This window comes from Dissoconium aciculare (genome assembly GCF_010015565.1).
Source record: "Dissoconium aciculare CBS 342.82 unplaced genomic scaffold K489scaffold_4, whole genome shotgun sequence".
Classification (NCBI taxonomy): domain Eukaryota; kingdom Fungi; phylum Ascomycota; class Dothideomycetes; order Mycosphaerellales; family Dissoconiaceae; genus Dissoconium; species Dissoconium aciculare.
In genome coordinates, this window is record NW_022984954.1 from 774,566 (window position 1) to 802,448 (window position 27,883).

The window sequence follows — 27,883 nt, forward strand, 5'->3', positions numbered from 1 at the left end:
ACCGGCACGATAATGTGAAGTGCTGCGCGTTTGCGTGGCCCCCAACAATAAGCTGCATTTCTTATTCTTTCCTTTTTTCGGCACCGGTGTCGTCGAGCGCGTCTTTAGGATGTCTGAAGTGCACATCGACCATGGTGTCAATCCTTTTGCCTAAGGATTTACTCATCTAGTAGGTGCGATCGCCGCGGCCTGGGAGATGTCCGCCACATCTGGGCCATCCGTGCTGTGTGTGCAGCAGCCGCACTTCACGTCGGTGGTTTTCGCTACTGCAGCTCTAGTAGTTCTGCGCAGTGTGCCGAGAAATGATTCTACAGTATGCTTCGACAAATTTACAGATCTTACCCATGTATATACAGTCTTTTCGAGGCGTGCTGCACAGTCGCACGCATATGTTGGCCACCTGGGCAGTCGCCTTGTTGTGTCGATTTCCCCATGCATGCCGCCCTTCAGACGCCCAAAATTTAGGAGGACTACCTCTTCGTGCACCGGATGCACAACCAGTAAAGGATGACTACAGGCGTCGCTATGCACATCTAGATTAACTAAGTTTGTCCTCGCGAGCATCTTTAAAACGACATTCCTCTATCACGACCTGTTTCTTCCAGGATGTGATCGCATATGATGATGCTTGAACGAAGAGTGTCCCCCATCTGCAGATTTGAGTCACATCTTTGACATTTTCAAAAAATCAAGCAGGCCACTACGTCCCATCAACAGATCAAGAACTAGCAGCGATCTTCCGAAGAAATGTCGCGACAAAATTCGGGCCTAGATGCTCTAACAATCCCACGCCAAAGATTGACCACCCAAGAATCTCCTCCGACAACGTACTGGCTAGGAACAGTATACACTTGCAATGTGCTCATCAAATTCGAGAACCACAGATCAATTGAGGCACGATCGTTTGAGTTTTACCCCAAGTCCTGCATCTTTAAATCTGGCGAAGGACGTACAGTACTTGAGCACCACTTCTCCGAGCTTCTTTCGTCTGGAAAGTATCATCCTTGGAGGCACGCAGTCGTACACGATCCATTTACTGTGGCGTTCACAGTCACGGAAGCACGCGAATTTCGCATTCTGGTCGACGGCGGGCCTCTAAATGAATCCCCCAAGTACGAGTTTCGTACACCTGACGACTATGCTCTGTTCAACACACAATTTTGCGGCAAAGGCTACCTTGGAGAATTCGTCCCCAAGGAGATTGATAGCAACATAAGGGATGGTAAATCCCACAGCTCCGTAATCAAAGTCTGGGAAGAAAGCGGTGTCGAGCGCGAGTGCAGCGTGACCTTGCCGGTTCTCGATGAAAGGAAGAACATCAAGTTTCCCAGCATACCTTTTCGATGGTTCAAGTGCGAAGAGTATCGCTCGTCAGTTTTCGTCTCCAAGGTCGCTCTCAAGCTTACACTGTACGCGTCTAAAGCTCATTCGCCAGGTGTGTCGACATTGACCGCGATCTGTGTGTGCCTTGCTAATTGCTCATCCAGGCCCTGTGATGATGACCGATAGGGCCAGAAGAAGATCGTCTTTACTCATCAGGGGTAGATCCTTTGTCGGGAGCGCTGCAAGCAGTAGCAATGGTTCAGAGGAACTACCATTTGCGGAACCCGAACTCACAAAGCTTCGTGAACGCTACGGCCACTTTGTTGTTACGTTTTCCAATACTGACGGTGAGATTGCCTCTCTGCTTCATCGTCGGAGTGACTAACGATTCAGCAGATTGTCGAAAATTCCGCCAGATGCATGAAGAGCGTCTTGCTCGTCACGATATCGTTACAGCATCTCCTGTGGGAACTCCGATGCTTTCGCCATCACCGACTCCTGATCAGCCGCAAACCGAGATACCCGTCGATTCGCCATTCGCACTCACGCCTCCGCGGCCAGTTCTACAAGTGGAATCAGTGCAAGATAGTCCGATGCCGCTGCCTCTAAACGACATGTTAGAGGAGTCTGCCACGTATCCGGAGCTCAAATTGCCCCCGTCTGCCAGTCCAATATGGCCGGAGGATACGTCAATACATGCCAGATTTCTTGATGTTGCGGGTAAAGACCTTTGTCGCCAGTGTGGACCGGCTGTGGCGAATACAGCGTCCGATGCCGGTTACCTCCTGCAACATGATGATATCTACAAAACTCTGAGGAATAACGAAATTCGCCTGCTTCTCATTCGGCCGGGCAGTTATGATGACCCACTGTCGTGCTCGCTTCAGGCCTATCCTCTTTCAGGCATTGATGATACCTCTTATGAAGCAGTTTCGTACTGCTGGGGACGTGTGGATCAGACCAAAGATATAATGATCAGCGCGAGCCACAGCTTCAAAGTCTCTAAGCACCTGTGGGAGGGCCTTCGTCGCCTTCGGTTACAGTCTCACGAACGCTGGGTATGGATAGACGCCGTCTGTATCAACCAAAGTGACATCGGTGAAAAGAATCAGCAAATTCCATTGATGCGTCGCATATACGAAAGTGCAAGACGAACACTAATTTGGATTGGAGACATCGGCATGGATGGCAAAAACTGTGTACGAACAGTTTGGGCCGAGAACGACCAACAAGTGGACGTTCCAACCCTTTGTTTTTCTGGTAGCATGAGCAAGGACTTGGTTCATGGCGTCGAAGACATCAAAAGCGCCTTGAAGAGATTCTACGACGAAATATGCAAGAGCGGATCCATGGAGGTGTGGTGGAAACGATTATGGGTGATACAGGAGTACCACTTCTCGAAGAAACCACCGATTGTCTATGTTGGTTTCCACAGCATGAACTGGGTAGGGCTTTTCAGCGCCACTGTGAGAATAGGAAGCTAACAACATTGATGTGCTTGTAGAAACACTTTGCCTACATGATGAAAAACATCACCGAGCCTGATGATCAGCTCGCGCCATTTCATCGTTTAGGCACGAGAGAGCATCGTACCCTGTTTGATCTTCTCTGCTCTGCTAGATCCTTTCACTGCAATGATCCCCGCGATCGCATATACGGTCTGCTCTCCATGCAGTCGCCTCCGACCATTGAGCCGGACTACAGCAAGAGCGTGCTGAAGGTATTTGAGGAAACCTGCTTGCATCTCATACACGAATCACGCAGCGTCGACGTCCTTCTTGATAACAGAGCAGATCGGACGCGCTGGGGCCCTAAGAACGTCCATGATGTTATGCCAACGTGGATGCCTGATCTTCAAGTACTGCTCTCCAGAGATATCGTACAGATCAACGAAAGCTCAGCAGGCACGGGTCAACATGGTCGGACAGCATCCGCGAGCCTCATTCGGTACATCAGTGGACAAAAGGGCTACGATGTGCCAAGTTTGTTGAGCGTAAGGGGCATAAAATTCGAGCGAATCTCCCGACGCACAACAAAGACCGACTTTGCGCGATATTTTGATAAATCCCCAAGCGGCAGCTTAGTCTACTACAGTGCGAAGAGGCGAGGTTACCTGCTTGACACTATCCTCAACAAACTACAGTATAGCTCCACGACGGACACAAAATTCGACCAACTTGAAAGAAGACCTTACCTTAGTCAGCTCATGTTAGATTATGTTTTCGAGAACAAACGCAGCTTCGTCGGAGAACACCAAAGAAGGATGGAGCGTGTCCCCAACACTGCCATTCACGCCTACAAAGCACAACGCGAGAAGGATGTGGCATTCGTTCACAATAAGCCAAAAGACGTAAAGTACGTCAGAGATCGCTGGCAGATGAAGATAGACAACGCAGAGCTCGACATCTTCATCCCTGAACGACTTCGAGATCTTCTCAATGACCATACGCGACGGGATCGGGAAAACATCATGAACGATTTCAAAATCGCACGCGATTTCGAGAATCTCTTCGCCTATGCGCGCACCACGGAAGACAAGTATTACTTCATCGGGGCAAACTTTGATGCTCCTATGAGGGACGATGTCTTGGCTTGCGATTCTGTGGAAGAAGCCAACCAGTGAGTATTCTTCGGATTGCTGTTCTCTGATTTGCATGCCCGAACCTCAACCCATCGTCGTGCTTCACCCTGACGTACCACTGTGCTCGACTTAACTTCCCTTCCGTTATTTTCGTGCTCGACCTCGCGTCAGCTTTCACCTGTCATCATTCTTCAATGCCCCTGTTGTTATATCCGCAAACTGTGCACCGTAAGCTGACACTTTCCTCTTCCTAACAGGCTGGCATCGCGCTATGGAACCGATGAATCCGATCCAGAGTACCACTTCTACAACGCCAAGAATCGCGAACGGGACTTCTTCATCACGGAGGGCGGCTTCGTTGGTCTCGGCCCTGCGAAGCTCGAAGAGAACGATCTGGTCATTGTTCCGATCGGCTCCAGCCTGCCCTGGATCGTCCGGGGACATCGCAGTGGCGATATCGAGTACTACACTTTTGTTGGGGAGGCGGTGGTGCCAAGCATCATGTCAGGTGACCTCCTTCTTCAGGAGGCGGCAGTGGAGGAAGACATTAATCTCAGATGATGCTTAACAGAGCGGACGAGGCGGCGGTTGAAGTTTCGGGTGGTGTGACGCGATTTAGGAGCATTGAGTGACAGACGAGCTGGTGTTCGGAGCGTTCGGAGCGTTCGGAGCATTTTGTTACATATGGGTTCACTGAGCTTGCTTCCACGCAGAGTTCAGGGGTGTTTGCAGACGTTTCAAGCCTTAGAGGCATAGATGTTTACCGCGGTCAGACCTACGGAGCATAGATATACGAATAATGAGAGATCAATGCATGATAACGAAATCTATCTACAAATTCAGGTGGGCAGGCTGGTCGTAGTCCTTCGGTCCTCTCCACTGTTTGTCTCGTTTGAACGGGATATGCCCCTACTTGGTAAATATGCTTCTTCTTCGTGCAGGGATATCAACAAGTCGTCAGTTCGGGTCAACACGTAAATGGAAGTAACATTCCGAGCGATCACATGAGTGCATGAGCAGTGAAAATACCGGACTCTTTTGATGCGAGAGAATTTAGACAAAAGCGGAAACCTGATTCGGTGCTATGCCAGCTCGCATTGCTGCGTTCCCGGTGCTCTCACACGCACGGCGTGCGGACACGGCATGCTTCCCATCCAAAAAGAGAAACAAAGCGAGAAGTCTTGTGACGCAGAAAGAAGGAAGAAATTTGCAGTGCCTCGCAAGGAAAAGGCACGCAAAGGAGAAGGACTCCCACAAAATGGTATAATGGTTGAAAGGTCGCGGTGAATCACATGAAGTCGCCACTGTGAATGGTCAGTATAAGTCCTCGGCCTAGAAGTGGTCTACCGGGCAACTTACTCGTCAAGGCCGTCGTCGTCATAAAGCGTTGTATCGGCCCTGCTCGCAATGTCACGCGACGCCGTCAAAGTCGTCTTTGTCTTTGCCGCCTTGGTCTTCTTGCCTCCCTTCTCAGCGGCCTTCTCTTCTCGTAGTTTCTCATTGCTGAGCGCTGTGAGAGCGCTGGCAATCTTCTTGATTTGCTCGCTGTTCATCTCCTTTGAAAGGTCCTTGACGAACTCTTTCATGAACGATTCATATTGCGGCTTCTTTGCATGCGCCGCAAGTAGAGGTGTGACAGTGTCCCGCATCTTCTTGAATCCAGCAACACCGACCGGCTGGAAGATCTTAAGCTTCGTGAGATCGATCGCGTCAGCTGGGTCGTCGCCCGCCTGAACCGTGACAGCCTTGACAGCAGTAGCCCGGCTCTCAGGGACACCACCAACTCCTGCAAAGAGATCTTCGGCGTTTCGCAGATCGGCCTCCTTCTCGGTCGCGCGTAGGCGAGCACGTCGCGTAGCCTCGTCCTCCTCTGAATCGCTTTCGTCAAGTGCACCTTCCAATCGTGCCAGTCGCTTCTGCTCAATCTTCTCCTCCATTCGTTGCTTCTTGGTTTTGTGATTTGCCTTGGCCTCTGCTTCGGCCTTGGCTTTGGCCTCTGCAGCCTTCTTGGCCTTCTCCCGCTCGACTTCACTGTCTTCAGCGGCATCCCAGGAATCTAGTACGTCATTGGAATCCTCCTCGTCGTCAAATTTGCTGCGTCTTGCGATCAGTGGCGGGGAGGAGCCAGACGTGCTGCTGCTGTCAGAGTCATCGTCGTCCCAAGAGGCGACTTTCGCGGGCGCCATGATTGCGGTTGTGGTGTTGCTTGTACGCCCAGGAGGTTGCGTATGATCAAACGAGCCGGGCTTGAATCTGCGGGGCTTGTGCGGCCGAGCGAAGTGGGAAGAATGCTGTGAAGTGAGACGGCTAGTGAATGCGAGTCGTGTGTCTCTCAGTTTTGAGTAATCTAGACGAATGGCGTTGCAAGATCAGACTAGCAGTAATAGAGGAGGAAATTTGGATTGTGGGAAATATGGGATGTGGCAGCGAATACTGCAGTAAATACAAGTGGTGACTCGGACAAGGTGGGCCGCTGTGACGTGAACAAAAGTTTGGGTTGCTGTGTGGGCGCCTGGATGCCGGATTGTATCGCGCACGTAAGCGTCCCAGCACAGCATCGTACAGTAGTATCCCAGTCCCAAAAAGATCCTTGGAACTCCTCAATCCCACTCATCGCTGTATAAGGAGTGGCTCAGGTAGTGATGATAGGCTCGTTTGCAAGCAGGCCAATATCATCAGTGGTGACTAGTGCTGCTGGGACCGCGAACTTTCCCGATCGTCACAATGTTCGCTTTTGCACTCCCAGCTGCGTCACATCTATTTACAGGCACGTGTCGCCTCCTCCCCAGGGCTTGCATGATGTTGCATAGAATCATCATGCCAATCTCCCACCCACAACCATCGGAAAAAATCGAAATCACAGAAATTGTCGTTAAGCGTCTCATGTGCTTACATCAGTTCTGTTTGTGCTCATACCTTTCATCTTGGCCTGTTGGCGCGAGATAGTCTTCAATCATCGGAGGTAATCCTGGTCGTCCGAGGCAGTATTCATGCCCAACCCGCCTGGATTCCAGCGCGATCTGGCAACCAGCGCAGTATAGGAATGGGGAACGGACGCGATCGACAAACTGTCGTCTTCTCCGGAATCGGCCCAGAACGCCCGCGTGCACCCACGCCTTGCGCATATGCTGGACGATGCCTGCCAGGCGGATGATATGCACGCGCACGGAATCCCGCTCGCCCTGCAGGACAGAGGGCTGCGAAGTCATGCACAAGGATCCATCATCGTGCTCGCCCGATTGAGCAATGACGACTCGGCCTTTGTATGATCTGTCGGCGAGCCGTGGCAGGACGTCGGTCCATGCAAATCAATGATCGCTGATATGCAGTGCTGCTTTTATCAGGCTCTCTATTTTTAACTGCGGAATAAACGTTAGGATCTGTCCGGGCAGAAGTCACGGCTGCTCCGCGCATGAATTCGTGCCTCGGATTGTTGCATGCTCAAACGTCTGCCACGCCGTCATTGTCCTCGATGCCCCCACTCGTAGTCGGTCCGACACGTGGAGGACGTTTCTTGAACAAACGATACCATGACACTTTGTTGTTTCACATAATTCAATCTACGAGAAGCATAGCCTGGGGAATATTGCTTTGATTACGGACTCAGCGGCAAGACATCCTTTGGCGCGGCGACTTGTGTTATAACGATCAGTAAGAGACAATTGCACCTTCGGTAGGCATGTTCTGAGTGAACATCAAAGGCATACAGACATCAATCCCTTTCCGGCGGACAGTGTGGTTGTGTGCGTGTATCATCAAAAGTTTGCAAACCGACATTGCTTCTGTGAGATACTTATCAGCAACCCATAATTCGAATCGTTTGTGATTCAACGCAACAAGAGATGAACCCACGACCAGCCGCACGTCATTTCGGATGTCAATCATTTGTTATTGTTCCTATGGATCATCGGTCGAATCGGACAAGATGAAGTGATGACTTACTAGATATGAACTTTCATCGATGACTGCACTTTCCCGCCACTTTGTGGGGCGAAGCCGTGTTGAATCGTTTTAATTAAGCTGACAAAGATCCTCTTCCGATTTGACCGACATCATTTGTGCTGTCTCCCAGGCCACAACGATCACGACTTGCACATGTCATTTTGATACCTCAGGCACTAAATATCTGCACGTGACGTATAACTGGAGTGTGAGCCAGGACTCTTGTGCTGCCCAATTGCGTGGTCCGTATCATTCAAGCCAGCAAGCCGCAAGCGCGACAATGCTCCACCACAAGCTGTCCTGTTAGGTGTCTGCAATAATTCGGCTTCATCATACTCCTTGTCCCATTCCCCAAAGCACCTCTCTTCGTCATCACGACTACCACCACCTTATTTCCTCTTCTCACGCCCGTCACGAGTCTCATTCGCTTGTTCGACGCGTGCTTGATTCACTGAATTTCATGCGCCACGCCTGGTCCGCCTGCAATCATTCTGAGGACACTCCCATTGCAGGCAGCATTGCAGCGTCGCAAAACAATACATGATTTGTTTTCAATAATTCGCCCAGTTCTTCAATCATGGCGCCATTACCCATCAAATTCCAAGAGCTTCTTCAACTGACACAAGTCGGCATTCTGGTATGTTGTCAGCGTCGCGCGCAGAACTCCTATGTGCACATTTAGTCGATGAATGCTGACCGAACCATTCCAGCCTGGTTCGATAGGCTTCAACTCGTGTACCCTTGAATCAGATCATTTCATCTGTGTACGGCAGCAAGCAGAGGGAAGCGCATCGCCCGATGTGGTCATCATCAACCTCAAAAATGGCAACAGCGTCATGAAGAGGCCGATCAAGGCCGACAGCGCCATTATGCACTGGAACAAAGAGGTCATTGCTCTCAAGGCTGGCGGCAAGACTCTGCAGATATTCGATTTGGGACAGAAGACAAAGATCAAGAGCACGACTATGAACGAGGATGTGCTGTTCTGGAAGTGGTTCAGCGAATCTACCCTTGGTCTTGTCACAGATACCGGCGTCTACCACTGGAACATTTTCGACGCAACTCAAGCATCGCCACAGAAGATGTTCGATCGCAACCAGAATCTCGCTGGTTGCCAGATCATAAATTACCGCGTTAGTGACGATGAGAAGTGGATGTCTGTCGTTGGTATTTCCCAGCAACAGGGCCGTGTCGTCGGTAGCATGCAATTATACTCAAAGGAACGCGGTATCAGCCAGGCCATCGAAGGACACGCCGCCGCCTTTGGAACGTTCCGCATGGAAGACGCCCCTGCGGACACAAAGCTTTTCACATTTGCCAATCGTTCCGCGACTGGCGCCAAGTTGCACATTGTCGAAGTCGATCACCAAGCGCCTAACCCTCAATTCCAGAAGAAGGCTGTGGATATATATTTCCCTCCAGAAGCGACCAATGACTTCCCCGTCGCCATGCAAGTATCGCGCAAATACAAGGTCATTTATCTTGTGACAAAATACGGCTTTATCCATCTCTACGATCTTGAAACCGGTACGACCATTTTCATGAACCGTATCTCGAGCGAAACGATCTTCACAACCGCTGGGGATGAGGACGGTTCCGGAATCATTGGTGTGAACAGAAAGGGGCAAGTTCTCTCCGTGAGCGTCGACGAGAATACCATCATCCCATATCTGCTGCAGAACGCCGAGAATGCCGAACTTGCGTACAAGTTGGCATCTCGAGCGGGCCTCCCTGGAGCTGATTCACTTTATCAACAACGTTTCGACCAACTTCTATCACGAGGTGAATACCAGGCGGCTGCGAAGACAGCTGCAAACTCTCCACAGGGATTCTTGCGTACACCACAAACGATCGAGAAGTTCAAGGCCCTGCCCGCGCAGCAAGGTCAACTTTCTGTCATTCTACAGTACTTTGGCATGCTTTTGGACAAGGGCAAGCTTAACCAACACGAAACTCTTGAGTTGGCTCGTCCAGTGCTGCAACAGAACCGGAAGCACTTGCTAGAGAAGTGGATGGGTGAAGGCAAGCTTGGTTGCTCCGAGCAACTTGGCGATCTCGTGCGTCTTCACGATGTTGCACTCGCACAGCAGATCTACCAGGAAGCCGGCGCTGCACAGAAAGTTATCGCCGCCATGGCCGAATCGGGCAATTTCGAGCAGATCATCCCGTACTCACAATCCGCTGGCTACACTCCTGATTACAACGCCCTCTTGCAACACATCGCACGGGTCAACCCAGAGAAGGCCGCTGAGTTCGCCACGAGTCTTGCTCGCGAGGACGCTAGCCTCATCGATGTTGATCGTGCTGTGGACGTCTTCCAGTCTCAGGGCATGGTTCAACAGGCCACTGCATTCTTGCTGGACGTTTTGTCCGCTAACAAACCAGAGCAAGGAGCGCTTCAAACCAGGCTGCTCGAGATGAACCTCCTCAACGCTCCCCAAGTCGCAGACGCCATCCTTGGTAACGATATGTTCTCGCACTATGATCGCCAGCGCGTTGCTCAGCTCTGTGAAAACGCTGGTCTTTTGACTAGGGCTCTAGAGCACTACACCCAGGAAGCTGACATCAAGCGGTGCATCGTACAAACTGACAAGATTCCGCCGGAATTCCTCGTCAATTTCTTTGGTCAACTTACTGTTGAACTGGGTCTTGCATGCTTGGACGAGATGCTCAAGTCAAACATCCGCCAAAACTTGCAGGCAGTCATCGACATCTCCAAGAAGTACTCCGATCTTTTTGGTCCCACCCGCATTATTGATTTACTTGAGAAATACCGGACTGCAGAGGGTCTTTACTACTACCTCGGCGGTATCGTCAACATCAGCGAAGACAAGGATGTCACATTCAAGTATATCGAGGCTGCCACCAAGATGGGCCAATTGCAGGAAGTTGAGCGCGTTTGCCGAGAGTCCAACTTCTATGATCCAGAACGCGTTAAGAATTTCCTCAAGGAGCAGCAGTTGACGGAGCAGCTTCCCCTCATCATCGTCTGCGACCGCTTCAATTTCGTTCATGATCTTGTGCTTTACTTGTACAAGAACCAACAATTCAAGTCTATCGAGGTCTATGTCCAGCGCGTTAACCCCGCCAGAACTCCTGGCGTAATCGGTGGTCTTTTGGACGTTGACTGTGACGAGAACATTATCAAGGGACTTCTCAGCTCCGTATCGCCTCAGAGCATTCCCATTGACGAGCTCGTTGCCGAGGTCGAGTCACGCAACCGTCTGAAGATTCTGCTGCCATTCCTTGAAGCGACCTTGGCTGCTGGCAACCAACAACAAGCTGTTTACAATGCTCTCGCGAAAATTTACATTGATAGCAATGCCAACCCAGAGAAGTTTCTCAAGGAGAACGATCTCTACGACACCCTCACAGTCGGAAAGTACTGCGAGAAGCGCGACCCCAACCTCGCTTACATCGCCTACCGCAAGGGCCAGAACGACCTCGAGCTCATCAGCATCACGAACGAAAATGCCATGTTCCGTCCGCAGGCTCGCTACCTCCTTGAAAGAGGTGATTCAGAGATCTGGTCTTACGTCCTTTCAGACAACAACGTGCACCTGCGGTCGCTTGTCGATCAGGTCATCGCAACCGCAGTTCCCGAGTCATCGGACCCAGAGCTGGTCTCCATCGCGGTCAAGGCTTTCATCGACGCTGATCTCCCCGTCGAGTTGATCGAGTTGTTAGAAAAGATTATCCTCGAGCCGACCACCTTCAGTGACAACGCCAATCTACAGAATCTCCTGATGCTCACTGCTGCGAAGTCTGACCGAGGCCGAGTCGCCGGTTATATCCAACGACTTGACAACTACACCCCTGACGAGATTGCTGAACAGTTGGTCGAGGTTGGTCTTTATGACGAAGCCTTTGACATCCACAAGAAGGCCAAGAACCATTTGGCAGCGACCAGCGTGCTCGTTGACCACATCGTCAGCATCGATCGAGCACAAGAGTATGCCGACCAAGTCGACACCCCTGAGGTCTGGAGCAAAGTGGCCAAAGCCCAGCTTGATGGTCTTCGGGTCACAGACTCTGTTGAATCATACATCCGAGCACAAGATCCATCAAACTTCGCCGAAGTCATCGAGATTGCCACGCACGCCGGGAAGGATGAGGACCTCATCAAATTCCTTCGCATGGCGCGCAAGACATTGCGCGAACCTGCCGTCGACACTGCTCTCGCATTCTCTTACGCAAGGACCAACCAATTGCCGGAGCTCGAAGACTTCCTGCGCGCAAGCAATGTTGCCAACATTGAAGAGTCAGGTGACAAAGCCTATGCTGAGGGCTACCACGAGGCTGCGAAGATCTTCTTTACCTCGATTTCGAACTGGGCCAAGCTCGCCACCACACTTGTGCACCTTGGCGATTATCAGGCTGCCGTTGAATGTGCACGAAAAGCAAACAATGTGAAAGTCTGGAAGCAAGTGAACGAAGTCTGCATTGCGAAGAAAGAGTTCCGCCTTGCGCAGATCTGTGGTCTGAACCTGATCATCCACGCCGAGGAGCTCGCAGAGCTTGTCACTCAATACGAGCGAAATGGATACTTCGACGAGCTGATCGCCTTGTTGGAAGCTGGTCTGGGCCTCGAGGCTGCCCATGGTGCGCTATTCACCGCCCTGGGTGTGGCATTGAGCAAATACCACCCTGAGCGTGTCATGGAGCATCTCCGCATTTTCTGGGGACGACTCAACATTCCAAGGGTTATCAAAGCCTGTACCGAGGCCCACTTGTTTCCGGAAGTCATCTTCTTGTACACGCACTACGATGAATTCGACAACGCAGCTTTGGCCATGATGGAACGTGCAGCCGACGCCTGGGAACACCACACTTTCAAGGACATCATCGTGAAGGTTTCCAACGTCGAAATCTATTATCGATCATTGAATTTCTATCTCCAGGAGCAGCCATCCCTCATAACGGACCTACTTCAAGTGCTGACGCCTCGCATCGATGTCAACCGAGTGGTCAAGATGTTCGAAAAGTCAGACAACATCCCGATGATTAAACCGTTCTTGTTAAACGTTCAGTCACAGAACAAGCGGGCAGTCAACGATGCCATCAACGACCTCCTTATTGAGGAAGAGGATTACAAGCAGTTGCGCGACAGTGTGCAAAACTTCGACAACTACGAAGCCGTGGCCCTTGCGCAGCGACTGGAGAAGCACGAACTTGTCTTCTTCCGCCAGATCGCTTCGAACATTTACCGCAAGAACAAGCGTTGGGAGAAGTCCATTGAATTGTCAAAACAGGACAAGCTGTACAAAGACGCGATCGACACAGCTGCCATCTCTAACAAAGAAGAAGTCGTCGATGAACTCCTCCGATACGTGAGTGGAACCCTCTCGACGATGAAATATTCAAAATTGATGCTGACCATCTCTCATTACAGTTCGTCGATATCGGCAGCAAAGAATGCTTCGTCGGCATGCTTTACACCTGCTACGATCTCATCCCGCTGCACACTGTCATGGAGCTCTCTTGGCGCCATGGCCTAAATGACTTCACCATGCCGTTCATGATCAACTACATGGCTCAGCAATCCGCCACCATCGCTGAGCTCAAGCGCGACAACGAGGAGCGCAAAACCCGTGAGCTCGCAGACAAGAAGGAAGAAGACACCGGTCCCATCCTAGGCCAGTCCCGACTTCTTCTCACGCAAGGTCCTGTCGGAGGACAGAGCCCCGCGCCATATGCCAATGGCATGATGCCGCAGCCGACAGGCTACCGAGGATTCTAGATGATGTGAATAGTTTTGTGTTTGTAATGAGCGAAAGAGTACATGGCCCCTTTTCAAGTTAACTCGATCTCCGAAGTGTGCAGATTTATTTTGGAGATGCCGGTGGTTTGTCCAAGATGTCGCCTCATTCGATCGATGTACCAGTTCGAATCTTCGTAGATGCGTGCTAGAAGTACTCGAGATTGTAATAGTATTGTTTTATCGATTTATGCCTTCATCCGCCTGTTACCTCGGCTCCCGTTCTGCGCTGTGGAATCATTCCTCATAACTGGTGACGCCTATGTACATGTGCCTGGGATGTGGATGTGATGAACCACTGAATTTACTCACGACACCTCAACGAGTGAGAGAGATATCGAATACAATCTCACGTTGACACGGGCTATAATGAACTGCCAGGTGGTGGCTATTAACGAAGTGAGTCAATGTGGTATGCAAAATTACAAAGCGAGTGAGGGTCACACTTGTACAGTTCATTACTACCTCAGAGGTGGTGAACATTCAACTGTCCAAACCCGTGGACAAACTGGACGCTAGGGTTGCACCTACCCTAAGATGATTCCTGGCATCGTTTTTAATGGCAAAACAAATAATCTATCTGTACTGGCTAACATGTGGCAGAGAAGCCTCCAGAGACGACCAGAATCGAAGCACCATCCTAGGAAGTTCGAGTGTTTTCCAGTTTCGTGGCGAAGATATCCGTGGCACCAATCTCGCTGAGCTGGTCCATGATTGTTGCTAATTCTTTACGAGCAACCATGGCAGAAACACTGACCCAGTCCTTGTCTTCGAGACCAGTAATCGTCGGAGCTCGCCTTCCGGGAGTGATGGTCTCGGCGACGGCCAGATTTTTGCGCTCGACGTTGTAGACGCAGAGCACGTACTTCTGCGCTGTGATGACTCCGCGGATTCGTGTCGCGATGAGATTCACCAATTTGGGATCTGAAGGGTGTTTGGAAGAGATGAGAACTGCAGTGGATTCGACTACGGTGTCGATGGCTTTGAGGCCAGCGGCTCGCATTGTCTCTCCAGATTCTGCGAAAAGCATTAGACATGACTCTGGGCATCGGAGTATCGTTTCCTGACTCACCAACAAGGTCGACAATGCCGTCAGCTACTCCCAGGGCACAAGCAGCTTCAACACTGCCACCGACAAATTTGATGCGGGTTCGCAGCTTCGCGGTGGCATCCGCTCCATCCTCTTGAGATGCTTTTTGCTCAAGCTGTCTGAAGTACTTCTCCGAGAGGTTCGTGAAGCTGGTCACAATGTTCTTGCCGACGAGCTGCTCAGGTGTTTGGATTTCGCCGTGCTCCGGGACTTGCACCTGAAGTTTACATTTCCCGAATTCAAGGTCCATGATCTCCTCGACGCCGGTGGTCGCAGTTGGAGGTACGATGGCTTCATGTTCGGCCACCTGGTCCCGGCCGGTGATGCCGAGGTCGACACGGCCTTCACCTACGAAGGTGGGGATGTCTGCTGCGGGCAGGAAGACCAAGGCAAGCGGTAGATTCTTGACGAGTGCGATGTCCAATCTGTTGTGACGGTGGAACTGAATGTCGGAACCCGTAAGGAGATCAAGGCAAGCCTGTTGCAATCTTCCTTTCTTGGGAACCGCGAAGAGTAAACGATCGTTCAAGCTGTCGCTGTTGTTAAACACTTGTAAAAGCCCAAGGGTGTCGCGGCCTTGTCGCAACACGGATTCGAAACGTACTGATTGACGAGCTCCATTCTACGTTTTGAACGCCGAAAGGGGCGTTTCCAAGTTCAATATGAGAGGTTTCGAGCAATGCCCCAGAAAGACGAAGCTTTTTGTGGTGATAAATTGCAGCCAATGGGTGTGGATAGCCCGTTTGAAGCTGTCTACCGACGCCTGACAAGCTGCAGGTAGGCCAGACTTTATCGCGTCAATCGAATTGTAGGTGGTTATGCCAACGAGGAAGACAAGACACGAGCGATGTAACACGCAAAAGACAACAACCGAAACGGTGCGAGAGTTTGCGATTTCACCCGGGTACGATCACTACCAAGGTGGAGAGGAAATTATCAAATATAGACAAGATTCAGACTGAATCAATGTCGTGAGGCAGCGCGTGTGTACAACTCGGCCATACAATTGGCGTATCTAGGGACAATTTGCGAACAACTGCCGATCCGACGCCAATGACTGTCTCCTTGCCCCGCCATTTTCAAAAATTTGTTGCTCGTTCAGATTTGGGAATGACTTGAGTTCTATAGGCGTTACTCGTCCGGGTGCGGCGGCGGGGCGCGAGATTAGTCATCAGAACGCTAGACCCCATTTGTCACGGATCGGAAAAACCTTTCGGAGCAAATTAGCTCTTGGCAATTTCGGACAGTGAGCGCACGACAAATGCCTCTGGCGGACTAGCAGAAAGTACAGCGTTGATCGATCTCGAAATCTCGCCCACGAAACTCTCAAAACACATTATACCACCGTCAAAATGGATTCCGCTAAGTGAGCGCTCACGGGGAAATAGCCTGTCCTCGAATTCGCTGCTGATTCGTCCTGCAGGGTCCCAGTCAAGCTCGTCAAGGTCACCCGCGTCCTCGGTCGCACCGGTATGTCAAAGAGCGTGGAGCAGAGAATTCTGACGGAGGAGAATTCTGACGGAGTAAAATTTCAGGATCCCGTGGTGGTGTCACTCAGGTCCGCGTCGAGTTCATGGACGACACAACCCGAAGCATTATTCGCAACGTGAAGGGCCCAGGTAGGAAAAATCGCGCATGCATCTGACAAGCCTGGCATATCTGACGATCGCGCAGTTCGTGAGGACGACATTCTCTGCCTGCTCGAATCTGAGCGTGAGGCCAGGAGACTGAGATAGGGGGTGCGTTGGTGGCTAAGCGCGGCGTGGAAGATATCATGGATTTTGAAACACTACAGCGACATGCACCGAGTGGGCGTTTTTTGTGGCTTTGGGCGCAATTGCGATGGACTTGAAAAATTCAAGCTCGATTACAGCATGGTAGCTCCTTTACGACAGCGCCTGATGGAATGACACATTTCTTCACACACCATTGTGTTCATCATTTCTGCCGACGGTCTTGGATATGCGTGCTTTCGGCATCTGGCTTATATGCTCCCCAGGCGTACACGCACTTCATGAGACCATTGAGATTTACCATTCCCGATGTTCGAAACCATTGATCGCCCTGTCTGTGTAGGCTGCGCAACCACAACGACCCAGGGTGAAGTCATTGCTCCAACACGATCAGCGTGGCGACTCGTTGCGTTGTGTCGTTTGTCGGTCACCCCTGTATGATGCCCCTTTGTACAGCATCTTGACCCCCTTCTATAAAGCATACGCTTGAGGGTCGAGAGAATCGAGAGAAGGCAGCTGAAGTGAAATCGACCAATCACAGAGGTCGTCGAACATGATACGCAAAGGGCTGTGAGCATACAAAGCCAAATGGAGAGGGGTCCGGTTTCTGTACCTCTCATTGCATATTGACAGAGCATAAAGTTGCCGGACCGTGTGCTGGGTAGTGTAGCCTTTAGGCAGTACGGCGACGAGGGTCCGCCGTTACGATTGAGTTTGTATGCGCAATTCATAAGGGACATTTAGCAATCCCGAGAGAATTGCATCGTCGATATCGGCGATGCCGAGAATCTGACAGTTGACGATCGCGTTGACCTGTTCGCGTGGAAACGGTGTCTTGAGCGGCGCAAAAGAGCAGAGGAATCATTAAAGAAGGTGCACTGCCCCATGCCGATTACTTCCTGTTGTAGTCATGCAGGGCGGCTAATCCACCAGACATCCAAGTGGTATCCGTTTTGTGTTTGCGCATCGGAGCTAGAGCGTCGTGTATGGCAAAATGTCCTATCGGGTATGTCCGTCTTTTTGTGCTCTGTGCTGGGGATTACAATGCTTCACCCGGCACGCAGGTCCCGAACATGCTGCAGCATTGGTGGAAGGAATACAGTAGAACTTGACGTGAACGATCCCTGTGCCCTGACGCATCCAACGCCCATGATTGAAATTGCGCATCGAAGATTGTACAGCAAGACGAGAGCTCAAAGCGTCTCACTGTCTGCCGATGCTGGATGCCAGTACATCCAATAAGGTTGTGTCGTTTCTATCACACCTCCAACTGATGTGCGAGGAAAAGTCCCAACCCTAGCGTCCTGGGCCCGCCCCTGTCCCAGGGCTGCTCTTCTTAGCGACCAAACACGCTCGCGTGGTAAGGTTTGCCGGCAACAGTACGGATTCGCGGACATGTTGTCTCAAAGAAGGCAACTGTGTTGTCCCGTTTCAGTGTAGGAGGCGAATTTGCTTAGTCCCGACTCCAGATTGTGTTTGCTCTGCTGGCGAATCATCACTGGCGTGCAGCTGGGACATTTTCGATGCGCTCGGACATCAGCGAACCAGCTCACAGAACTTCCAAAGGCATGCGACCTACTGTCGATCGCGCCTGGCCAATGAGTCCAGCCGACAGATCGCTTTGGCCCGTACGATGGATGTTTCTTGCAAACATCCTTGGATTGCACTTTGTTAGATGTTCTACACTACTCCAGCAGCTGTGATCGCCCGGGAGGGACATGTCCAAAAGCGGTATCAGGCGCGTTGCGATCATGTTCGCTGGCGGCTCTTGCGGGCACTGCTAAGCTGAATGGTCTCCACCAGACCAGCAGTAACCTTCACGATCTCGACAGCTATGATGCGCTCGACTGGTCAAGCCATCTGCACAACGTGGGAGTGCTGATGGATATGATTTCCACGACTCCAGCTCGGTCACGTAATAGACCCTTTCGTCGCTACTTATATCAACCGTGTTATCTGCTTGGTCGGCAGATTGAAAAGATTTAGTGAGCGTCTTTGAATTTCGACCTGGAGTTAACAATGGCATCGCGGCCCGTCGAATCAGGAAGCAGCACGCGGCCAAAGAGCAGAGAATCTCTTTCACCGACTGCCAGCCGGCCTGAAAGTAACAGCAGTATGTCCAATCCTTCAGATTCACCCCCAGCGGAACATGACCGACACTGAGGAATCTGCAGGCAGCAAAGCATCGTCGCCGACCGAATCGATCAACTTTCGTTTCTTAAATTTCGGGAATCCCCAAGAACAGAGGAATGCCAAAACCAGGAGAGATGTTCGCAGCCATGTAAGTGTGTTGTGCAAAGTCGACCATCCTGCGTCGCCACGACTCATCTATTATGAAAGGTCACCACAAGACAACATCGCATACAACGCCGTGCAAATGCTGAGCAGGCACAAGCCGACCGACAATCACCAAGCGAAGCAGGTTCTTCGTCTCTCAGTCAATCGCAAACCCCGGCACGCGAGGCCAGCAGCGCTGAAGAGGATACCTCTCCATCGCTACCTGAGCAATCTGTCCCACCCACTACATTAAGGCGCATCAACATGGCAGACATATACCCAAGTGAATGGCATCCTCATCTCAGGCCGATCATGGTAATTACCGGAATGATAGTGTAATGGTTCTGAAGCTGAATCTCGTCGCAGGATCATTACTTACAAAACATGTCCATCGACTTGCCGAATAACGACCCGACTAGTAGAACGCTCCTGGCTACACATTTCATGGCATTGATACTCTCCGACCCAGCACCAATACATGCAGTCATGCTTATTGCATCTACACATCATGCAAAGATCCACGGCGCCGACGCACACACAATCAGTACCCTACAGCTAAAAGGAATGGCAATTCAAGAAATCAATCGCGCGCTCACAGAGCATGGAGCTGAAGGTCGGGCCATCTCCGATCAACTGATCCTTGCCGTCGCCAAAATGGCGACGTACGAGATGCTATTTGGGGACGCCTCGCAGACATTCAGCCTTCACATGGCAGGTTTACAACGCATGGTCACTCTGCGCGGTGGGCTCCAAGCGCTGGGCTGCTACGGACTGCTCGAAAGCAGTCTCCTCTGGCTCGACGCAAACGCTGCGGCCCACACAGGTGTCCTCTACTTCCCACCAAGCTCATTCCCATCTTCACGCGGCCATCCCAAGGCAGACCAACAACTGTTTGTATGGGGAGCCCAGACTTGACTTCGACACTTCTTTCCAACTACTCTTCTCTTGGTGGGCAACATATCAAATATCCAAGCAAGTCGTGTGAATTTTGGAAATCAGGCATAGGGCGGCGAAAGGGTATCGAGTTCTAGATCCTGGCCACGGCTGTAAAGCGCCGATTGTGTTTCTCATTCCGACATCTTCTATTCGACTCAGTGCTGGCCACTGTGTGGACCCTTTATTTTAGTTATGTAATAAGACTTGTCGCCTCTATCCGAGTAGTGTACCGGGAGGCCGTACACACGACACTCAAATCTAATTCACATGTTCCTGCCTAGAATGCAGCTTTTTTCCCTGAAAAGGATCGTCGCATTATCATGAGGCAGAATGACCAGCGAAGCCTTGATGAAGTAGCAGCACACAGGTTACATCAAACTTTTCTTGGGGTCGGACAAATCCTCAAGGGCCATTTCCGGCGGACGGAGGAGAGACCCGCCATTTGGGAGCGGCGCGACGGCGGGAGAGAGGTACGAGTTGGGCTCAGACATTGGCATTCATAACGGACGTAGTGCCAATCGCCCTATTGCTCGTACCCGTAAGCGCTCGCCGAGGAAGATGCGGTCTCGCAAACGAACCAAGGGCTCTCCCGCGGCGAATCGCCTAGACTCCTCGCTCAGGACATATTTTGGGCCAGGCAGCATTGCGAAACGACCCGAAGACAGCACTGTAAGCAGATCCACCCGTCAATTGACCCCTCATGCATTACATGAGGGAGAAAATCAAGACAAGACTCATCTGGCGCCATCCTCAACACCACCCGACGTGGGACCTGCGGTTGGAACGCATGGCGCAGCGCTAGTCCGAGACAGGAAAATACACAAATGACCCGTGGGATCGAAGATGTTGATAATCCATAGGCAAAAATCACTGTGAATGCCGGGTCAAATGCCTCAGGCAGAAACCACGACCGAGCCCTAGCCAAGCGGGATTGTGCTGTGAGGTCATTGGCATGGAGGATATTCCCAGACGACAGCGCACACTTTTTTCCCAGAAGCCATATTGACCACACGAAGAATTGGCACATATTCTGACCAGCTGAAGTCGCAGCAGATCCCTACTCAACCGAGACAGGTTCCTTCCGTCACCGACGGGATGGCCGGCCATGTGCGCTGTCATTACTGAGTGTTCTCTCAAAGCTGGGGTCGCTGCGCAATTCCCTCCCCTCCACCCCGGTTCATCCCGTCCGCTAGAGAAAATGTCCGGGTTCCGATTCGGGTGGTAGACCTTTCGGAGCAGGCGAGATCGGCAAGGTATGCATTGCCGTCTAGGCCGAAATAGTGAGTTATCCTGTCGATCAAGCACTATATTAGTCCCCTTCACTTTTAGCACTGCTCGGTGGGTCCGCCGAATGCTACACATGGGTGTTGTTTTATTTAGAAGGAGGTGAATGTTCTTGGGCAAATCAGAAGCGGTTGGAAAGTCTGAAACAACCATCTTTGGCTTTGCGCCTCTGACCCTCCGACTCGGAACACATCTGCACGTGACTCTTTACCTTGCGATACTGACACCGCGGCATCGACGAGTGCTCGTACCTTGTCAAAGGTGGGTCATCGAGTAGTCGATTGGCTTTTTGACGCAATTTGCAAGATCGTCAAAGGACCCCTGTCCGTAGCGCGACGACGAGAACATCATGTACCCTCCTCATGAGGACGTTAGTGATGTTTGGCCCTTGCAGCGACGTCTCCTTTGGGAGATTCGATATCCACGTACCCAATCAACACGGAAGAATGGCAGATGCAGGAGAGAAAAAGCTACGAGGAGGCACGCAAGCGTCGAGCGTGGTGAGCATAAGCCCATGTGTCCCTATTGCTCCTTCCGTTCCAGACAGGCTCGACGCTATACACGTGTGAGGAGGACGATCCCGATTCATAGAAACGGGACAGGCCAATGAGGACGTAGTAGGAGGTACTCGCTGACCCCATTGGGGCGTTGTCGTTTCAGCTGTTCCGCTGTTTCGGTTCGCGTTGTCAGCTTTGGTCAAGCTCGACGGCCATCACGGACTTGAGACTCCGAACTGCCGGATATGGAGTCGGTGGTGCAGGCCCTCCTTAGCTGAGACGCGTGGACATGCTCATCTTCAATGCCTTCTAGTGACGACGGATTGGTCGTTTCTGTCCACACACTGGAAGCTAGGATACGTGCCCCTAACCTTCTCGTCGGACCAGAAAGGACATTGAAGCCAGGGATATTCGTCGGAGACTTGCCGGGGGAATAGTCGTATTTCCCGAGAGGATTGGATTCAACTAAGCGGGTCTAAACGAGCAATCTCATTTCACTCACACGCTAGCTCATAGTGTACTCGAGTAGCATATTCACATAGACCAGCATACACAGAATAATCTGTCAAACATCCTCGCGAACAGACTCTTCGAGTCGATCGCTGTGCCCCTCACCTCGTAAGATCTTTGCCCTCGGATGGGCGGAACGGCTCTGTCACCAACTTGCCATAACACCTTCTTCTGCGTGTCTCGTCTTCTCCAATGCCTGTCGACGTGCGGTCTTGGACCGCCCGGGTCCGTCGCCCCAATCAGACAGCCTCATTAGTGGTCGTATGCTCATTCGTAACGGCATGGATCTATTTGACAATCTTGCAGATGAGATCCTGAGAGTCAACTGAGTCGCCTTCCTTGACGGAGAGGTTCTCGATCTTTCCGGAGTGAGGCGCTGAAATGACCATTTCCTGAAGAATTGCTCGTTAGTTTTGTTTTGGACGGGAAAAATCACGACTCTGGAATCGAACTGGACTTACCATCTTCATGGCGTTGAGAATGGCGATCGGGTCGCCCTTGTTGATGTCACTGCCCTCCTTGATACGGACATCGATGACCATACCGCCCATGGGCGCACCGACTTGGCTGCTGTCGGTGCTGTCGGCCTTTGGTCGGCTCAGGTTCTCGATACCGGCATGCTGGTCAGTGATGGTCACTTGACGGATCTCACCGTTGACCTCGAAGAAGACCTCGCGCTGGCCAGTCTGGTCGCTGAGAGGACCAACAGCCAAAAGCTTCAAAATGAGGACCTTGCCCTTCTCGATCTCAATGTGGAACTCCTCTCCGATATCGGGCTTGTTGAGGAAGTAGCGCGTCGGCACGACTGACAGGTCACCCCATTGCGCGACCTTCTTCTTGTACTCGTCGAAGACCTTCGGGTACATGACGTAGCTGGCGACTTCGGTCTCAGAGCAACCGCCGTATGTCTCCTTGAGCTTGGCGCGAACCTCGTCAAAGTTGATCGGGTCGAAGTACAAACCGGGACGTTTGTCCATCTTGCGGCGCCCGCGGAGAGCTTGTGTACGGAGCGGCTCTGGGAATCCACCGTAGGGCTGGCCCATGAGACCCTCGAAGAACTCCAAAACTGATGATGGGAAGTCCAGGGACTCGGCCTTCTCGTGCAGGCTCTTGAGATCAAGGTTGTTTGCAACCATGAATTGTGCGAGGTCACCAACAACCTTGGAGGTAGGCGTGACCTTGACGATGTCGCCAAGCGCATCGTTGGCCTGCTCGTAAGCCTTCTTGGTCTGAGCCCACTTCTCTCCAAGACCCTGTTGAGCGGCCTGGAAGATCAGGTTGGTCAACTGACCACCAGGAATCTCGTGCTCGTAAACCTCAGGGTCGGGACCTGTGAGACCGGCCTCGAAAGGTGAGTATACGAGACGGACTTGAGCCCAGTATGAGTCGATTTGACGCAGGTGGTGAGCGTTGAGGCCGGTCTCGAACTCGGTGCCCTCTAAAGATGCGACGAGAGCGCCGATAGCCGGCTGAGAAGTGGTACCAGACATGCTGTCGGTCGCGGCATCAACCGCATCAGCACCGGCTTGAGCACAAGCAACCATCGATGCAACACCGGTACCGGCAGAGTCGTGGGTGTGCACGTGAATGGGGACATCCGGGTACTTCTTGCGGATTGCGCCAACTAGGAGAGTGGCAGCCTTGGGCTTCAAGCAACCAGCCATGTCCTTGATCGTGATGATGTGAGCGCCCATCTTGATGATTTTGTCAACCAGGCTGAGGTAGTATTCGAGGTTGTACTTCTTGGCTGGGTTGAGCATGTCACCAGAGTAGCACACGGTTCCCTCAACAACACCGCCGGCCTTGAGGACAGCTTTGATACCGACCTCAAGCTGCTCAACGTCGTTCAAAGCGTCGAACACACGGAAAATGTCCATACCGTTCTTCTTGGCCTCCAAGCAGAAGTGGTAGATGGCGTTGTCGGGCAGAGAAGAGTAGGCAACACCGTTGGCGCCACGCAGCAGCATCTGGAACGGGATGTTGGGCACAGCCTTGCGCATCTTGCGCAGACGGTCCCACGGGTCCTCGTACAAGAAGCGCATAGCAACATCGAAGGTCGCGCCACCCCAGCACTCCAATGCCCAAGCGTTGCTCAAGGCATAGGTGGTCTCGCGGGCGATGTTGAGAAGATCGATCGTACGCATGCGAGTCGCTAGAAGCGACTGGTGCGCATCACGCCAAGTGGTATCCATGATCAATGTTCCCTTGTTCGCTCTTACAGCCTTCGCGAAAGCCTCAGGGCCATCCTCAAGAATGATGTTTCTCCAGCCCTTCTGGCACGGCTGCGAGACGTCGAGTGGCTTATCGTCGTGGTCTGTGAGAGTGGGAATGACAACCTCGCTCTTGAGCTTTGACTCGCCGATTTGTCCAACGACTTGAGGGCCGTTGACGGCCACTTCGGCCAAGTAGCTGAGGAGCTTCTGTGCGCGGTTCTGGCTGCCGACGAGTGAGAACAGCTCGGGAGTGTCGTCGATGAAAGTGGTCCAGCAGTTTCCGTCAATGAAGGTTTGGTGGGTGAGAAGCGAGGCAAGGAAGGGAATGTTGCTCTTCACGCCTCGAATTCTGAACTCGACCAAGGCACGGAGCACCTTTCTGCGAGCAATTTCGTAAGTGGAGCCGTGGCATGTACACTTGACCAACATGGAATCGTAGTAAGCTGTCACATGGGTTAGGATCGCAAGCTTGCCGAATTGCAGACCAGCTTCAACTCACGAGTAATGACTGCTCCAGCAAATCCGTTACCACCATCGAGTCGGACACCGTTTCCACCAGCAGATCGGTAAACTTCAATCTTGCCAGTGTCTGGGCTGAAACCGTTCGCAGGGTCCTCGGTGGTGATTCTGCATTGGATGGCGAAACCGCTGACAGGAAATTCTTAGCAACAGGAAGCAATATTGAAGACCACTCTTCTTTTCTTACCGAATGCTGATGCGATCCTGAGTCAAGCCAAGTTGCTCAAGTGATGCGCCAGCCGCGATCTGAATCTGGGCAGCGACAATGTCGATACCAGTAATCTCTTCGGTAATGGTGTGCTCGACCTGGATACGCGGGTTGATCTCAATGAAGTAGTGGCGGTTCTCTTGGTCGACCAAGAACTCGGCAGTACCGGCATTGCGGTAGTTGGCCGTCTTGGCGAGTTTGACGGCATCGTTGAGAATGGCGTCCCGAGTCGCCTGCGGCAGATCCTTGGTGGGCGCGAGTTCCACGACCTTCTGGTGACGACGCTGAACGGAGCAGTCACGTTCGTACAAGTGCACAACGTTACCGTGGCTGTCGCCGAGAATTTGAACTTCAATGTGCTTGGGTCGGTAGAGGAAACGCTCGATGAAGACTGTGCCATTGCCGAATGCGGATTTGGCCTCGGATGTAGCTCGCTCGAAGGAGTCTTTCAGCTCCTCCTGTTTCCAGACGACTCGCATACCACGACCACCACCTCCGAAAGCGGCCTTGATGATGATCGGGAAGCCATACTCGTCGGTGAATTCTTTGGCATCCTGTCAACGCGATCAGTGAAACATTCGTCGGCTTTGTAGATAGATTATTGTGTAGACTCGTACCTCAAACTTCTCAACCGGGCCGGGAGTACCAGGCACACATGGCACGCTGGCCTTCTCGGCAAGCTTTCGGGCCGAAACCTTGTCTCCGAGATCCCGGATGGTCTCTGGGCGAGGACCAACCCAAATGAGGCCTGCATCTTCGACACCTTTGGCGAAGTCGTAGTTTTCACTGAGGAAACCATATCCAGGGTGAATCATTGATACACCTGAGAGAGGAGAGCAAGAACGTCAGCGAGCCGAGCTCTGTAATCGTGAAACATGATCCTCAAAATGGTAAAGAAAGCTCGGAAATCCGACTTCACGGCTTGATGCTTCCATTCTGTGAGAACTTCAGATCGCCATTTCGAAGTCTCTCAGAGCCATAAATTGATGCCTCAGATCGCAAAAGTGATCGTTGCTCACATCTGAGTGGAGTTTCAGACCGACGAAGCATCTTCGAGTGGGTGAACTCAGAAGACAGTCCCTCCGCACCAGCGAGAGTTCGGGAGCGATGTGCACTGCACTCACTCGTCAAATTGAGAGAAATTAGACATACCGTGTTCCTTTGCGATCTTGATGATCTCGTCTCCAGCGAGGTATGCGCCAATCGGTGCTAGTAGATGTCATTCAATATGTGTCCGCTATTCTCTTGACCGCTCAACTCACTGTACTGGCCACGCTTGCCAATGACGTATGCCTCGTCGGCCTTCTGCCTGTGCATGGAGAGTCGGTCCTCGTAACTGTACACGGCGACGGTCTGGAGAGACAGCTCGTGGGCAGTACGGAAGATACGGATCGGGATTTCACCTCGGTTGGCGACAAGGATCTTGGTCAGCTGCATGATGGAGCTGTTGGCCCGTAGGCGAGTGTGGACGGTGTTGGCATGTTGGTGGGTCTCGCCGTCGTGGTGCGGCGTACCGTAGTCGTGCTCCTCGTCGGCCATGATGGGCACAAGTTCACCGTGAGAGGATCGGTGAAAGATGACAATCCCTTCAAAGTTGGAGGAACTGAGGGAGGAGGAGAGGAGAAGTCAGAAGAGGAGGGAGAGTGGAGTACAGAAGAGACGGGGGAAAGTCGAAGAGGAAGAAGATGTGGTTCGTTCTCAAGAACCTTCTTGTCCGAACCTTGTCAGCTGCGATCAGTTGAGCCAGGGAAAGAGGGCGGTGGGTAATAAGATAGCAGAGACAGGAGCCGAAAAGACAAATGTTCGGCGATAATACGTTTCCCAACACAGCTAGCCACACACAACACACACACACACACACACACACACGCGCGCGCGCGCAGCTCTCGGGCGATAGCTACTGTACAACAACGACTCTAGCACTCACGACTAACGACACAACGCTACCTACCAACCTAGGCGTTGCAGCAGGAACCGCGATGTCCACGTCGAATCTCATCCGAAAGAAAGAAAGCTTGGAGCGCACCTCGACGTAGCCTCGTGCCGACCGCCAAATAAACAATTCGTCCCCGAAAACATGGCGGAGGCATTGGAGTCGCAACGACATGACCCCACACTCCACTCATTCTTGTGTCTCCGTCTTCTACGTCCCCACTTCGTCCTCATTCGTGCGAACGAAGCGTCCCGACACGGCTGAGGACACCGAATGCAATGGACATTCTCTGGTGGTCAGGGCGACCGGCCTGGGCACATGCAATCCTTCGGCAATGCATGTGCGTTTGACCGAGACTTTGCAGGACGACGACGACGTCGAGCAATGGCGATTCCGTCCACCTAGGTCTGGACGCATTTCGACGCCGGTGAGCTGCCAATCGTGGGGAATGGATGGGACGTCTGGAAATACCCCAGAGGAGGAGGGAGCTATGACGACGAATAAAGTCCGGCGCGTACTCGGCTTTGGCCCGAGGTCAAGCAAAATCTCGTGGTCGTCGCGCGGTTGTCAGAGAGCCACACGGGCGATAAGCAACAGCAGCCTTTCAGATGTCAATGACTGGCCTAATCGTTCCGACGCCCGGCAAGACAACCTCCGCGGCCTTAAGCGTCTTGTTCTCGTCCGGCGCAAGAAATCTACACTGGAGAATGAGAGTGTCCTCGATTGAGACGACGATGAGATCAGAAACACCATTACGCCCAGAGAAGCTCAAGAGAGTTTCAAAAAGTTGTGCTGTGACATCATCGAACCATCTTCTTATCGCAGACACCTGTATTCACTCCCACGTTCAGTCGTCATCACGTCCCGGTGAGGATCGACGGAGAGGGTGTCGCAAGAGATAACAGAACTCATTCGAGCAATGTTCAGCCTGTAACTGTACAAACGCGAGGGAGATAGAGACGAGGCCGACCTCTTTACCGCTGCAGCACGCCAGCGTAGCTCGGATCCAAAATTCTTCACAAAACCCCCTCAACTCCATGGGACCATGTTCGTCTCCAGGGATCGGCACCGATTGAAAC

At 52.0% G+C, this 27,883-nt stretch overlaps 9 protein-coding genes across 9 annotated transcripts; 5 read left to right on the plus strand and 4 right to left on the minus strand.

The window, feature by feature from the left end:
* Positions 1–1,549: 1,549 nt before the first annotated feature.
* K489DRAFT_177588 (uncharacterized protein) lies at positions 1,550–4,705 on the plus strand. The gene is made up of 4 exons (XM_033599424.1): positions 1,550–1,670; positions 1,720–2,768; positions 2,828–3,942; positions 4,162–4,705. The coding sequence occupies exons 2-4, from the start codon at positions 1,740–1,742 to the stop codon at positions 4,463–4,465; spliced, it is 2,448 nt and encodes an 815-aa protein (XP_033461265.1). The 5' UTR covers positions 1,550–1,670; positions 1,720–1,739; the 3' UTR covers positions 4,466–4,705.
* On the minus strand, positions 4,704–6,548 carry K489DRAFT_378640 (translation initiation factor eIF3 subunit). Its single transcript, XM_033604454.1, has 2 exons — positions 5,264–6,548; positions 4,704–5,208 (listed from the first exon to the last, which is right to left on the minus strand). The coding sequence occupies exons 1-2, from the start codon at positions 6,088–6,090 to the stop codon at positions 5,193–5,195; spliced, it is 843 nt and encodes a 280-aa protein (XP_033461266.1). The 5' UTR covers positions 6,091–6,548; the 3' UTR covers positions 4,704–5,192.
* A 1,576-nt stretch (positions 6,549–8,124) lies between these two features.
* Positions 8,125–13,820, plus strand: K489DRAFT_430215 (clathrin heavy chain). The gene is made up of 3 exons (XM_033608404.1): positions 8,125–8,483; positions 8,557–13,176; positions 13,239–13,820. The coding sequence occupies exons 1-3, from the start codon at positions 8,424–8,426 to the stop codon at positions 13,584–13,586; spliced, it is 5,028 nt and encodes a 1,675-aa protein (XP_033461267.1). The 5' UTR covers positions 8,125–8,423; the 3' UTR covers positions 13,587–13,820.
* A 168-nt stretch (positions 13,821–13,988) lies between these two features.
* Positions 13,989–15,760, minus strand: K489DRAFT_378643 (ATP phosphoribosyltransferase). The gene is made up of 3 exons (XM_033604455.1): positions 15,299–15,760; positions 14,677–15,224; positions 13,989–14,621 (listed from the first exon to the last, which is right to left on the minus strand). The coding sequence occupies exons 1-3, from the start codon at positions 15,313–15,315 to the stop codon at positions 14,245–14,247; spliced, it is 942 nt and encodes a 313-aa protein (XP_033461268.1). The 5' UTR covers positions 15,316–15,760; the 3' UTR covers positions 13,989–14,244.
* A 286-nt stretch (positions 15,761–16,046) lies between these two features.
* On the plus strand, positions 16,047–16,430 carry K489DRAFT_408641 (ribosomal protein S28e; the record flags this gene model as incomplete). Its single annotated transcript, XM_033607503.1, has 4 exons — positions 16,047–16,060; positions 16,118–16,164; positions 16,230–16,313; positions 16,369–16,430. 4 exons carry the CDS (start codon positions 16,047–16,049, stop codon positions 16,428–16,430), a joined length of 207 nt encoding a protein of 68 aa, XP_033461269.1.
* An 89-nt stretch (positions 16,431–16,519) lies between these two features.
* On the minus strand, positions 16,520–17,350 carry K489DRAFT_177707 (uncharacterized protein). The gene has a single exon (XM_033599427.1). The coding sequence runs from the start codon at positions 17,165–17,167 to the stop codon at positions 16,679–16,681; it is 489 nt and encodes a 162-aa protein (XP_033461270.1). The 5' UTR covers positions 17,168–17,350; the 3' UTR covers positions 16,520–16,678.
* Positions 17,351–18,446: 1,096 nt separating this feature from the next.
* On the plus strand, positions 18,447–19,619 carry K489DRAFT_408642 (uncharacterized protein; the record flags this gene model as incomplete). The annotated part of the gene is made up of 4 exons (XM_033607504.1): positions 18,447–18,540; positions 18,602–18,708; positions 18,768–19,019; positions 19,071–19,619. The coding sequence occupies 4 exons, from the start codon at positions 18,447–18,449 to the stop codon at positions 19,617–19,619; spliced, it is 1,002 nt and encodes a 333-aa protein (XP_033461271.1).
* Positions 19,620–22,218: 2,599 nt separating this feature from the next.
* Positions 22,219–26,410, minus strand: K489DRAFT_315562 (pyruvate carboxylase; the record flags this gene model as incomplete). Its single annotated transcript, XM_033601097.1, has 7 exons — positions 22,219–22,323; positions 22,393–24,587; positions 24,644–24,792; positions 24,851–25,425; positions 25,489–25,694; positions 26,024–26,080; positions 26,134–26,410. 7 exons carry the CDS (start codon positions 26,408–26,410, stop codon positions 22,219–22,221), a joined length of 3,564 nt encoding a protein of 1,187 aa, XP_033461272.1.
* A 566-nt stretch (positions 26,411–26,976) lies between these two features.
* Positions 26,977–27,531, plus strand: K489DRAFT_400138 (uncharacterized protein; the record flags this gene model as incomplete). Its single annotated transcript, XM_033606982.1, has 1 exon — positions 26,977–27,531. The coding sequence occupies one exon, from the start codon at positions 26,977–26,979 to the stop codon at positions 27,529–27,531; it is 555 nt and encodes a 184-aa protein (XP_033461273.1).
* Between the last annotated feature and the right edge of the window lie 352 nt (positions 27,532–27,883).

Excerpts from the sequence above, each read along its gene's own strand:
- K489DRAFT_430215 (XM_033608404.1), top strand. The coding sequence starts at position 8,424 with ATGGCGCCATTACCCATCAAATTCCAAGAGCTTCTTCAACTGACACAA. Across the intron at positions 8,484-8,556 it reads TGACACAAGTCGGCATTCTG|CCTGGTTCGATAGGCTTCAA; the intron begins GTATGTTGTCAG and ends GAACCATTCCAG. Across the intron at positions 13,177-13,238 it reads TCGATGAACTCCTCCGATAC|TTCGTCGATATCGGCAGCAA; the intron begins GTGAGTGGAACC and ends CTCTCATTACAG.
- K489DRAFT_378643 (XM_033604455.1), bottom strand. Across the intron at positions 14,622-14,676 it reads CGGCATTGTCGACCTTGTTG|AATCTGGAGAGACAATGCGA; the intron begins GTGAGTCAGGAA and ends TGCTTTTCGCAG.
- K489DRAFT_177588 (XM_033599424.1), top strand. The coding sequence starts at position 1,740 with ATGCATGAAGAGCGTCTTGCTCGTCACGATATCGTTACAGCATCTCCT. Across the intron at positions 2,769-2,827 it reads GTTTCCACAGCATGAACTGG|AAACACTTTGCCTACATGAT; the intron begins GTAGGGCTTTTC and ends ATGTGCTTGTAG. Across the intron at positions 3,943-4,161 it reads TCTGTGGAAGAAGCCAACCA|GCTGGCATCGCGCTATGGAA; the intron begins GTGAGTATTCTT and ends TCTTCCTAACAG.
- K489DRAFT_177707 (XM_033599427.1), bottom strand. The coding sequence starts at position 17,167 with ATGTCCCTTATGAATTGCGCATACAAACTCAATCGTAACGGCGGACCC.
- K489DRAFT_378640 (XM_033604454.1), bottom strand. The coding sequence starts at position 6,090 with ATGGCGCCCGCGAAAGTCGCCTCTTGGGACGACGATGACTCTGACAGC.